Source organism: Mastigoproctus giganteus, chromosome 9 (genome assembly GCF_048544385.1).
Source record: "Mastigoproctus giganteus isolate SK-2022 chromosome 9, ASM4854438v1, whole genome shotgun sequence".
Classification (NCBI taxonomy): Eukaryota; Metazoa; Arthropoda; class Arachnida; order Uropygi; family Thelyphonidae; genus Mastigoproctus; species Mastigoproctus giganteus.
Window position 1 is genome coordinate 200,004,101 of NC_143583.1, and position 12,263 is coordinate 200,016,363.

The window sequence follows — 12,263 nt, forward strand, 5'->3', positions numbered from 1 at the left end:
ACTATCCTAGAGACCAGTACATCCAAGAATGGAAGGGTACCTCCTATCTCCACCTCTGAGGTAAATTGTATAAATTGGGAGCCAATGGAGTGCATCATCCTCTCTCCCCTTCTGGACCATGGTGAAGGTATCATAAACATACCTTTTCCATTTCTTTAGGGGAAACTGACATCCACTAAAAACCCTATCCTCTAACTCCTCCATGGCCAAATTGGCCTACTATGGCAGTAATGGGAGATCCCATGGCTGTACCGTGAACCTGTTTGCACATAACACCTTGGTACACCATAGTGGTGTTGGCCAGACAAAGTTCCACACCAGAACAAATATCCTCTACATTTAAAAGTGATCTATTATCCAAAGAGACATCATTACTCAAAGCTTTTCTAACACAATATATTCCATGTTTAATTGGAATGCATGTGAATAGTGACACCACACCAAAAGAAATCATGCTCTCATTTAAATCTTTAACAAAACTCACAAATTCTTTACTGTCTTTTATGACATAGTTGGATTGGCCCACTATAGGCGAAATCAATTTAGCCAAATACCCTGACAAAGCATATGTGGGGCTTCCTATAAATGATAATAGGTCTGAGTGGGACTTCTGTCTTCTGTATTATCGGCAGATTTCACTAGAATCTCAAAGCTAGGGCCTCTGGGCCCTAGCTAATGAGATCCAGGCATTGAACGGGCCATCAGCAAGCTACCGGAGGCCCTAGCTAATGAGATCCGGGTGAAATCTGCCGCTATTTTGAGCCAGGTAAAAGAAAGTAACTCCGGATCTTAACTTTAGTCAAAGAAAAGCCTTGAATGAACTGAGAAAAGACGATGGATTTGTGGTTTTACCTGCGGACAAGGGCAGATCGACGGTTGTCCTAAACAAAGAAGACTATCACAAAAAAGCAATGGACCTTTTACAGAACGATAATACGTATAAAGTTACTCAGAGAAACCCGTTGGTTGGCCTAGAGCGCCGCGCTAATAAACTGGTACAGGCTTGGTTAAAGGCAGAGAAGATTTCCAGGGAGACCTTTTGGTTCTTACATGTTACTGGATGTCAACTCCCTAGGTTTTATGGACTTCCAAAAACTCATAAGACAGAAGTCCCACTCAGACCTATTGTATCATTTATAGGAAGACCCACATATGCTTTATCAGGGTATTTGGCTAAATTGATTTCGCCTACAGTGGGCCAGTCCAACTATGTCATAAAAGACAGTAAAGAATTTGTGAGTTTTGTGAAAGATTTAAATGAGAGCATGATTTCTTTTGATGTGGTGTCACTATTCACATGCATTCCAATTAAACATGGAATATATTGTGTTAGAAAAGCTTTGAGTAATGATGTCTCTTTGGGTAATAGGTCACTTTTAAATGTAGAAGATATTTGTTCTGGTGTGGAACTTTGTCTGGCCAGCACCACTATGGTGTACCAAGGTGTTATGTACAAACAGATTCACGGTACAGCCATGGGATCTCCCATTAGTGCCATCGTGGCCAATTTGGCCATGGAGGGGTTAGAGGATAGGGTTTTTAGTGGATATCAGTTTCCCATAAAGAAATGGAAAAGGTATGTTGATGATACCTTCACCGTGGTCCAGAAGGGGAGAGAGGATGATGCACTCCATTGGCTTAATAGCTTCTCCCAATTTGTACAATTTACCTCAGAGGTGGAGACAGGAGGTACCTTTCCATTCTTGGATGTACTGGTCTCTAGGATAGGCCCTAGGCTTAAAACTTCAGTGTTTAAAAAACCTATGTGCAGAGGCCAGTACACCCATCATAGTTCAGCACAAGCTGGGCAGCATAAGAATAGTGTAGTGAAAGCTCTACTAGATAGAGCAGGGTCACACTGTACTACCTCTGGAGGCCTCGTTTTAAGAAGGATGTAGAGCTGTTGGAACGAGTACAGAGAAGAGCAAAAAGATTAGTGAATGGAACAAAGGGTTGCTCTTATGAAGAAAGGCATAAGTTTTGCAAATTACAGTGTCTGGAGACTAGGTGTCTGTGAGGTGATCTGTTTGAGGTGTATAAAGCCTTGAATGGATGGAGCATGCTCAATGTTGATGGGATTCTTCCTCTTGCTCAGAATAGGAGCAATTGAATTTATGCCTGAGAGGGCATAAATTCAAATTGAAGAAAGACAGTTAGATGTGCAGAAGTTTGCCTTTAGCCAGTGTGTGGTTGATTGCTAGAACAAACTTCCATCTGTCGTTGCAGAAGTTGATAGCTTAAATAGATTCAAGGCAGAACTAGACAAACATTTGGATCGAGTGGATGGGTGAAATTAGAAGATTTCTTTTTCTTGGCTGGTGCTATATAAGTTTGCTTTCTTGCATCATGTGCCTCAACTAATGCTAATGCTAAATATAATAAATACAGCAGACTCTCAATTTACCGTGATCAGATTAACTGGGAAGCGGATTAACCGAGACACTTCAAGACTCCAAATTAAAAAAAATAATAAAAATAAAAAATCAACCAGAAATCATAAAATTCAAGTAATAACTAAAATAGGTATAAACAGATGTTTTGCAAGTCGTAAATAAACGACAAGAAGCGGCGTTATGTCGTCATTTGGAGATTAGTGTACTTATTATCTTGCAATCCCTGCTGTCTTCACATCCGCCGCTCAAAAAAAAAAAAAAAAAAAAAAAAAAAAGAAGAAAAAAAAAGAGAGACAAATGTTTAGTTTGTTTTAGTGCATCGTGTCAATTGTTATGTTCCATTGCACCAAAAGGAAAAGTTTTTGTTTTGTTTTAATTTAATTTTATTATTATTATTAGCCATATGGTGGAAGGTTATGGTGCACCAGCCAAAAAAAATTCCCAAGTTATCCTGAGAGAGAGAGAGAGAGAGAGAGAGAGAGAGAGAGAGAGAGAGAGAGAAGTACAAAGGAATCACCAAGAAAGAGAAGAATGATGATATCCAGCTCAGGACCCTGGGTGTGCCAAGCCCACACTCATCAGATGTGAGCCCCTGAGGGGAGGGATGTCGGAATTTTTTTTTATACTAACTTTTTTTAATTTTTTGTTTAGAAATCGTGAAAATGATGGGCAAACGCAAGAGTCGTGCTTTCAATTAAACAAAAACTTGAAATTACTCAAAAGTTTGAAAATGGTGAATCGGTTAAATCTTTAAATACCATTATAATGTTGGTGACCAAACCATATGTGACATCGTAAAAAAATAAAGGGAAGCATCATATTGAACATGTGAGTAGTGCGTGGTAAGTTTTTTTGTTTTTTATCTATTGCCATACTTTTTACTTAGGTTGCTGAACATTTTTCGATACAGTAAGTCCCCGACTTATGTTCCATTATTTATATATATTTTTATATGACTGAAGATTTCAGTGAAGGGGACATACATTTCACCATAATAACGTGAAAACCAGAGGTGTATTGCTAAAAAAAAAATAGTACTGGAACGCTAGTAAAAAAAATAGTACTGGAACACTCGTTCTCCAGAAGACTATATGATAACGTCACATCGACTGTACAGTAACTGAATCAGACTTCAGACTCACGGTTCATAGAACAACCAGTTCTAGCATTCAGCTAATGCCGAATCAAAATGCAGCATTCACATGCATCACAGTATATCTCATTCGTTGGATCTCTTTATCTAACACATTGCACTTTAGTAAGAAACGTTCAAGTTTCATTACGAAATTTATATTTTTGTTTTTAAATAAATTTTTAAAGAAATCTATTAATTTTAAAGATTACTATTAATATATATTTTTAATAGTTATGGGTAAAATAGATATTTCTCCCTTCCCTTTGATTATGCCATTGTTTCATAATATCAGGTGTATAAATTTAATCATTTTCTATTATGACATTTAGAAAAAAGTACCAGAACGTCGTTCCGGCCCAAATACACCACTGGTAAAAACCCACAGAATTCCAGCTATTGGTATTTTCACAAATGCAATAAGATCGAGTTTACTACCCGTTTATAATGAATTGCACTAACCGAAAAGCCCAAAAACATGGAAAGTGCAAATTGTGTTTATTGTTTTTTGGCAGTGACCTCCAGAAATGTGCTTTAGTAAAATGTGAGCTCGTGTGGGGTGACAATAGGGAGTTTTTGCCTTAACGCTCTCAAGTTCTTTTGAGAAAATTTAATTTTGACCATTATTTTGGTGCCAACTAAGAGAATAAGTGACAGCAGTACTAGTAAATCTATCAAGAAAGAAAAGCAATTGAGTTGGATCAGAAAATTAAAATAATAAGGATGTATGAAAAAATGGCCAAACATTAACAAGTATCACGTGGAATTCAGATTTGTCAGTGGCAACAATGACAAATCTTGTATTCTGTCTTTCTCCTTTATGATTACACAATCATAAAGGAGAAAGACAGAATACAAGAAGCGGTGAAGTGATCGGCACCAATGAAGTCAACTATAATAACCAAGTTTTTATGGTTTTTACAGTACAATAACATGTATTTTTTCTTCCTTTTATGTTTTTTTTCTTATCTGCCACTCTGGCTACTTCACCACTGTCCCCAGATAAAGTTTTTAATTGAACTAATTAAAAATATATAACTATTTTTCTTCATTCTGAGGATATTATGTGGTTTTTGCAATTTTGGCATATCAGGGATATAGTAACAATATTTTATTATTCATTCTCGAGTTATGTAAAACTCGACTTACGTAAGAAGTCCTGGAACATATCTCTTACACATGTCAGGGACTTACTGTATTTTTGGATTAACCAAGAAATCGATTATCCGGGAATTTTTTTTTTACCATCTATCCAGGAAAATCGAGAGTCTACTGTATGAGTAAAAATGTATATATATAATGTAAAATTCAAAATTATATAATGTGGCATATATTTACACAGTAGTTTTTAAAAATTTTAAAATTTCTAAAATACTATCATGGTGGGATAAAATCTGACCAAGTGTATAAGGCTCTGTCAGACAGTCAAAAGCTAAAAAAACACAAATGTTGAGTAAAAAACAAAATTCGTTCACAAATAAAATACAAATATTCAATAAGAATGTGTCTAATGCTTAAAATGATATCATAATACTCACACAGAGGAAGATCATCAGCCCTCAGTGGAAAAGAATGCATAAGATATACACTGTGTCCAATGTGGAGTTGAGCTAAAATAACTTCCTCTTTGTCATTCCTATGACGACTAGATTGCCATGGTTTGATTGCAGGCTTTATGTGATGTAATTTATTTGTAGCATGTCCATTCCATAGGTCTTGTCATTTAGAGTGTATCTTATCATGTCTATTTGCATGTAGACTGACAGATTTGGTTTGGTTTGGTTTTATTTTATTTTGGCACATCTGCAATGTAGACTGACAGGCTAAGATTATATGTGGCAACTGCTGAGTTGGCTCTGTTATCAGCCAAATCATTTTCCCTAATTTCAATATGACTAGGGAACTGGCAGAAACAGATATCAAATTCATATTCACAGAGTATATCTTCTGCTATACCCAACACAGAACTGGATGAGCAGTGTACCTCATTGTTGCTATAGCCTGTAATGTAATGTAATGTACTTAAAGAATATTTATATATAATAAAATATACAGGTAAGTGCTTATGGGATTCAAGGCTAAGTCTATAGTGTGCAGCTCCTCAGTGTACTGCACTCATGAGGAATCAGTTCAGGTAACGTTGCCTGAAAAGAGGGCGGCAGATCCAACAAGTAATGTTCACTTTGTACTCTGCATGAACTGCCAAGAAAACAGAGTGTTCAGCTGGGTGTACTGAATAGAGCAGCAGGTAGAGAGACGGGATATCAGACTTCACCTAGATCTTAAGAGAGAAGTCACAAGCAAGGGTGAAATGGATTGCCTTGGTGATAGGACAACCTTATGCACCATGCAAGTTTGAGAGTAGCTTTTGGACATGGATACCAAAAGGGTGTTATATAAGTTTAACCTCAAAAAGGGGTGTCCATGTGGGATGGTCTGGCAGGGATTTCTGTTTGCATACACAGTTTAGAGACATCTGCTTATGTCAGACAACAATGCTTCATTTGATTCCACGTAGAGACTCTGGACATGAGGTGTTTGAAATGCTCCAGTAGCAGTATGGATGGGATCCAGCATCAAATGGTACATTTTTTCGGCAGATGTATATCTGCAATCTAGTTTATATGCAGATGTTCATGGTAGATATATAGTAAGGTGTACAGGTCCACACTCCAAGAAGTGGAGAAGACAGTAAGGAGAATGTTCAAATCTCTTGTGCACTTTGTAAGGAGTTGATAGATTCGGTCAAGAAAAGTCAACTTTTTATTAAATACGAGCCCCAAAAATTTGTTTGGTTCTATTGAAATAACATTCTGTCCGGTTCAGGATGAAGAAGGCACTTTGACAAAAATGTACACAAATGGTCTTTTTGTGAATAAAACCTGAAGCCATTAGTTACTGCCCAAGAATTAATGGAATCTTGCTATTGTCTTTTAATGACTCTCATGTTGCATGACTGTGAAAGTATGCTAAAGTCATCAATGAATAGGGCACTGTTTATGGTTGGAGGAAGTTGCTCGGTAATGGAATTTACTTTTATGGCAAAAAGGGTAACATTTAAAACTGATCCTTGAGGTACTCTCTCCTCTTTGCAGAAGAATTTAGAGAGGGCGGATTCTATCCATACTTGGAAAGAATGACCGAATAAAACATTTTTAATAAAAACAGGGGGCAAACTCTAAGAGTGAGGCTATAAAGGTTTTTTAAAATACCAAATTTTCAAGTTGTCATGAACTTTAATCTACATAAAAAATCAAAGACAAATGTTCTTGTTTTAGGAAATCATCTTGGATAGATGTTTACAGTCTAATTAGATGGTCCAAAAGATGAACTGAACATTCTCTCCAAAATTTTTTTACAAATAGCTAGTCACAGGTTGATAGGTGGAAATTCGGATCTATTCCTGGCTTAGCAAAGGAAAGGGTGATTGCTTCTTACCGGGAGTACAGAAACTGCTCCTCCAGAAAGGGCAGGTGATCCATTGATTTTGGTGAAAGATTCTTAATCATTTCATAATGGATGCATTGGGTCCAACAGCCCTTACCTTAGTAGGAGTAAGAGTTGTTTTTAACTCATGCAGGTAAAAAGCACTTAATTTCACATAAAAGAGTGAAAACCCTCTTAATTAAGTGCCTGTTTTTCATTTCTCTGTTCAGGACCAGAAACTCTGGGATGTAAGATGACATTGCAGAGGTGTTTAGAAAATGTTTCCCCAAGGGCACCACCAGTTATTGCAATTGATCTGTAATAGTGCATACATTATATTCCAGGATCAACAAAGGGTGTGATGGTATTTTCCCTATATTTTCTAGATTTTGAGACAGACAACCTTAGTGTTGGTTGAATAGGTAATAACAGATAAGAGTATCCATGATTCCTTCTGGCTCTGATGGCAAACAGAGCATGCTTTGGCATGTGAATGTTAAAGGCTATGAGATTAGCCATAATATATCAGAATATTTCCAAAGCTTCGCGTTGTGTGTTTTTTTTTTTTTTTTTTTTTTTGCTGCTATACATCTTGCATTCCACCATAGTTTTGGAAATTGTGGAAACCAAGTAGATATTTTCTGAATTGCAATTGCAGCTGCATGGAATATATTTTCTGTGATGTATGTCACTGTATCACTGACAGGTTCCAGAGTTATTGTAGCAATGTCAAACTATGACAGATGTTGAAAGGCATTTCACTCAACCTGACTGATCTTCCACCATAATAACCTAAAGAAAGACAGAGTATCCCACTAAGCCACTAAGCAGAGTAGTAGTTTTCACAGAGGTGATCACTTCCATACAGAGTCTCTTCCACCTTCCAAAAAGGGAGGAGACAGTGGGAACAGATAGAAAGATCAACAACAGATGTACAGGCAGGCACGTGTAAGAAAATGTTGGTTCACACATTTAGAAATTAAAGGTTATTGAGCAGGTGTTTTATGTCCATTGAAAATGGACATAAAACACCTGCTGCTGATGTAAACTATTAATGTCTCAACTGCCTCTGTGGCACAATTCTGACATTTAACAGTTCACGTCAGTCACAATTTTATGCCCACTGAAATCCCTAACCAAAAATTACTGGAGAAGCGATTCCATTATAAGATCATCAAGGAATGTCTGGTGGAATATAAGGGCCCAGTTGGCAAATAGATGGAGCAGACTTTTAACAGAAACCAAACTATAAGTCTGATTGCTATTGCCTCTAAGTTGGAAGTAAGCAGCACAGTTTGAAATGGGGTCTGGTTACCCATAAGGTAACATGGACAGGTCCAATCGCACTTCTGTCCTTTCAAATGATAGGTTATGCAAGGTGGAGTCACTGTTTCTAAAAGCACAGAGCTTCCTTGCACCATACAGCTAATAGTAATGTACACTTTTGGCAAGGAAGAATTGGATACTACTGGTTGGTGTCCACTCATTCTTCTTTAAAAAGGCCAAACCCAAGACCGAGAAATGTAAGCCTTCAGGTCTTTGAAAGCTGACTGATTGATCCTCCAAGACTAAACAATGGCTAAATTCCTTATACAAGGGGATAATCACCTCTTTATCTTATTCCAATAATTACCAACTTAAATAATAACTTATTCCAATAATTACCAACTTGATAGCTAATATAAAACTTTCTACAATCCAGTAGAAAATTATGGATTCCGGCAAAATACAGATAACATCAAGTACATCCTATGGAAGTACAAACTCCTTTGCTTTTGCTTGCAGAAGACAGATGTCATCTGTATTTCAGTGCAATCCACAGCTTTTCCACTGTAGGAATCTGGCCATTATTCAGTCTTGGAGGATCCATCAGTCAGCTTCTGAGGATCCAAAGGCTTACTTTATTTTTCTCAGTGGATTTGTCATTTTCAGAGAAGAACGAGATGGACTTTGACCAATGGTGCTAAACTCTTTCTCGACAAAAACTTAATATTACTATTAGTATCAGCCATATGGTGTAAGTAAGCCTCAGGTTTTTGCTGTATCAGTCAAAAAAAAAAGTTATAAATTGCCTGTTTGATTCCCTCCTCACGTAGGCAATCTATCCAACTGAGCTTTAAATTTTCCCAAGATGTCAGCCTCAACCACCCATGGAGGCAACTTTGCATTAGCATTAGCATTAGTAGAGGCATATGATGCAAGAAATCAAGCTTATGCAACATCAGCAAAAAAAAAAAAAAAAATGCTCCCATTTCACCCCTCCGTTCATTCCAAATACCTGTCCAGCTCAGCCTTAAATTTATTTAGGCTATCAACTTCCACAAAAAAGGATGGAAGTCTGTTCTACCAACCAACTACCCGCTGGCTAAAGACAAACTTCTGCACATCTATCCTACATCTGTCTTTCCTCAATTTGAATTTATGCCCTCTCAGTTGATTATTCTGAGCAAGAGGAAGAATCCCATTAGCACTGAGCATGCTGAAACCATTCAAGGCTTTATACACCTCAATCAGATCATCTCGCAGGTGCCTAGTTTCCAAACACTGTAATTTGCAAAACATAGGCCTTTCTTCGTAAGAGCAACCCTTTTTTCCATTCCCTAATCTTGTTGCCCTTCTCTGTACTCATTCCAACAGCTCTACATCCTTCTTAAAATGAGGCCTCCAGACCTGTATACAGTACTCAAGGTGTGGCCTGACCGTTGCCTTATACAAGGGGATAATCACCTCTTTATCTTATTCCAATAATTACCAACTTAAATAATAACTTATTCCAATAATTACCAACTTGATAGCTAATATAAAACTTTCTACAATCCAGTAGAAACCTCTTCACCCATAATTTGAATTTATAGCCTCTAGTTCTTGAACTATGTGCAACTATACAGCTTGTACCCACATTATCATACTCTTCATTTTATGTCCCCTCGTGCGACTAACATGAGGGAGCATAAATTCAAACTGAGAAAGAATGGTTGCAGAATAGATGTGTAGCCTTTAGCCAATGGACAGTTGATTGCTGGAATAAACTTCAGTCTGATGTTGTGGAAGTGGATAACATGAATAAATTCAAGGAAGAACTAGAAAAACTGTTTGATGTGATGGGTAGGTGAAATGGAAAGGGTTTTTTTTTTTTTTTTTTGACTTATGCTGTATAAGCTTGCTTTCTTGTATCATTTGCCACTACTAATAATAAGTAGAAAAATTACTAATCATGTCACCCACATTTTTTCCCCCTTGTAATTCCAAATTCAGATCACTTAATTTACTGGTAAAATCTGCCAAAAAAGCCAGGTCACACAACCACTCCATATCTTGTGACTGCTGATTATCATCTCCCCTTTGATCAACAAATATTTTTCATTCAGCAAATTTCGAAATCTGCTCTACAGAGTAAATTTGCTCTGTAGAAACTTACTCAGGTGGTAGATGACTTTCATCGACCGGTGAAATACCACCACTTTGCTTACTGGAGGCTTGAAGTGGCGAAACCCATGTTTAGTCTCCAGAGCAAAGTTTCCGGCATCCCCCTCTCCCCATACTTCTCCTTCAACCCATGCACGGTACTAAGTACTATAGGTTTTGATACCTTTCGTGTTTGGGGTTCTCATAAAAAAAAAAAAAAAAAAAAAAACTCCGACTCAAACAGCTCACATCTGTGTGTAAAATCAGATCTGGTTCATTTTCACTGAGTTGCATTTTGAAAAGTCTCCTTTGATGAGATTGTCCTCTGATGGAATTCACGATTATGAAAGCTATGTCCATAACACTAAGTATTTAATCTTTTGCTCGTTAACACTTGTTGGTGAATTTTGAGTTACACAGTGGTAACTCAAAAAATCGAGATTCATCATCCTTTTGGGTCAATTTTGGCTGCGTGTCGACAAGAGTAGTCACGTGGTTCAGCGGATTTGTAATAAGTGTATGCAGTGGGGCACATAATAATAACATTTGATTTTGACTAATCAACTTTTTTATATATATTTAAAATTCGTCATGATCGGCCGAAATTAAAGCCGCGATTGACTTGTTGGCCACCCCTGTCATAGACTATCCATACATATACTGTGTATCGTAGCTAAAGCATTGGATATTGTTTGTTTCCGTCTGATTGAAGAAACTGAATGGGCAATACGGCAGATGGGCAGAAATGAAATGTTATTGGTTCACACATAAAAATTTGTTAATTTGTTGCTTTCTGTTCTTTTTATATTATAAATCACAAATTATAATTATTTGCTAACATGCTCGAAATGTAATGTACTGTGTATATTAACTAACTTGTTCTCACTTACTATCTGATAATCTGCATAACCCAACTGTATGATTATGTAGGTTACCAGAAGAACTCTTATCAATGTGCCTGAACAACTTTTATCTGATAAATAGTAATTTAATTTTTTCATTTCTGAGATTCTGATATGAATGGTTCTTTCAGGAACACTCTGTAGTGATAAATAAATCAAACAAAATGAAAATGTCACCTACCATAACCCCACATGAAGGCAAAAACTTCACAGAGGGCACAAATCATTAAGGCTAGACCACCTCCGTAGCGATCCATTATTGCTATTACATAATTTCCACCCTACAGAAAATAAATAAAAAATAATGCCTATATTTTCAGATTACAATTAATGTGCTTTTCTTATATTTTAATCAAATCAAAAGCTAAAACTTCTCTACAATAATAATAAAAAAAAAACATATATAATTATGTGAATAGTGAATATCTTGCTTATAAAAACTACTTTTATCAATTGTCATATTAACTGATCTATAGCTATAACTGATCTATAGTCCGAGCTATAACTTCAGTTATAGCTCAGACACAGCATGGTTTTATTAAGGGAAAGTCTTGCCTGACCAATTTGATTGGATACTATGATGTGGTCACAAAGGAACTGGATGCAGGGAATAACTTGGATATTATATATTTAGATCTTAGAAAGGCTTTTGATACTTTTGCACATGGAAGACTGCTGAACAAATTGGAGCAGTGTGGCATTGGAGGCAAATTGCTGCTATGGATAAAGGGATGGTTGAGTGGGAGAAGACAGATGGTGGTAATCAATGGTCACTGCTCATCGTGGACTAATGTTATTAGTGGAGTCCCTCAGGGTTCATTTGGGTCCATTGTTGTTTTCTGTATTTATAAATGATATTGATGATGGTATATCAAGCTTAATGTTCAAGTTTTCAAACGTTATGAAGGTTGGCAGGGTGTTCAAGGACACTAATGACAGTACGCTGCTGCAACAGGATCTAGAAAAGTTGAGCAAATGGGCTGAGAGGTGGCAAATTAAGTTTAA

The 12,263-nt window shown here is 36.8% G+C and overlaps 1 protein-coding gene across 1 annotated transcript in view; it reads right to left on the bottom strand.

Annotated features, from left to right (window-relative positions):
* LOC150081017 (sodium- and chloride-dependent glycine transporter 1-like) overlaps positions 1 to 12,263 on the bottom strand; it is a 455,858-nt gene that overhangs the window by 164,300 nt on the left and 279,295 nt on the right. Inside the window, exon 12 of the mRNA XM_090380891.1 lies at positions 11,440 to 11,539. Within this exon, the coding sequence (XP_090237017.1) occupies positions 11,440 to 11,539 (100 nt within the window). The remainder of the gene's footprint in view (positions 1 to 11,439; positions 11,540 to 12,263) is intronic.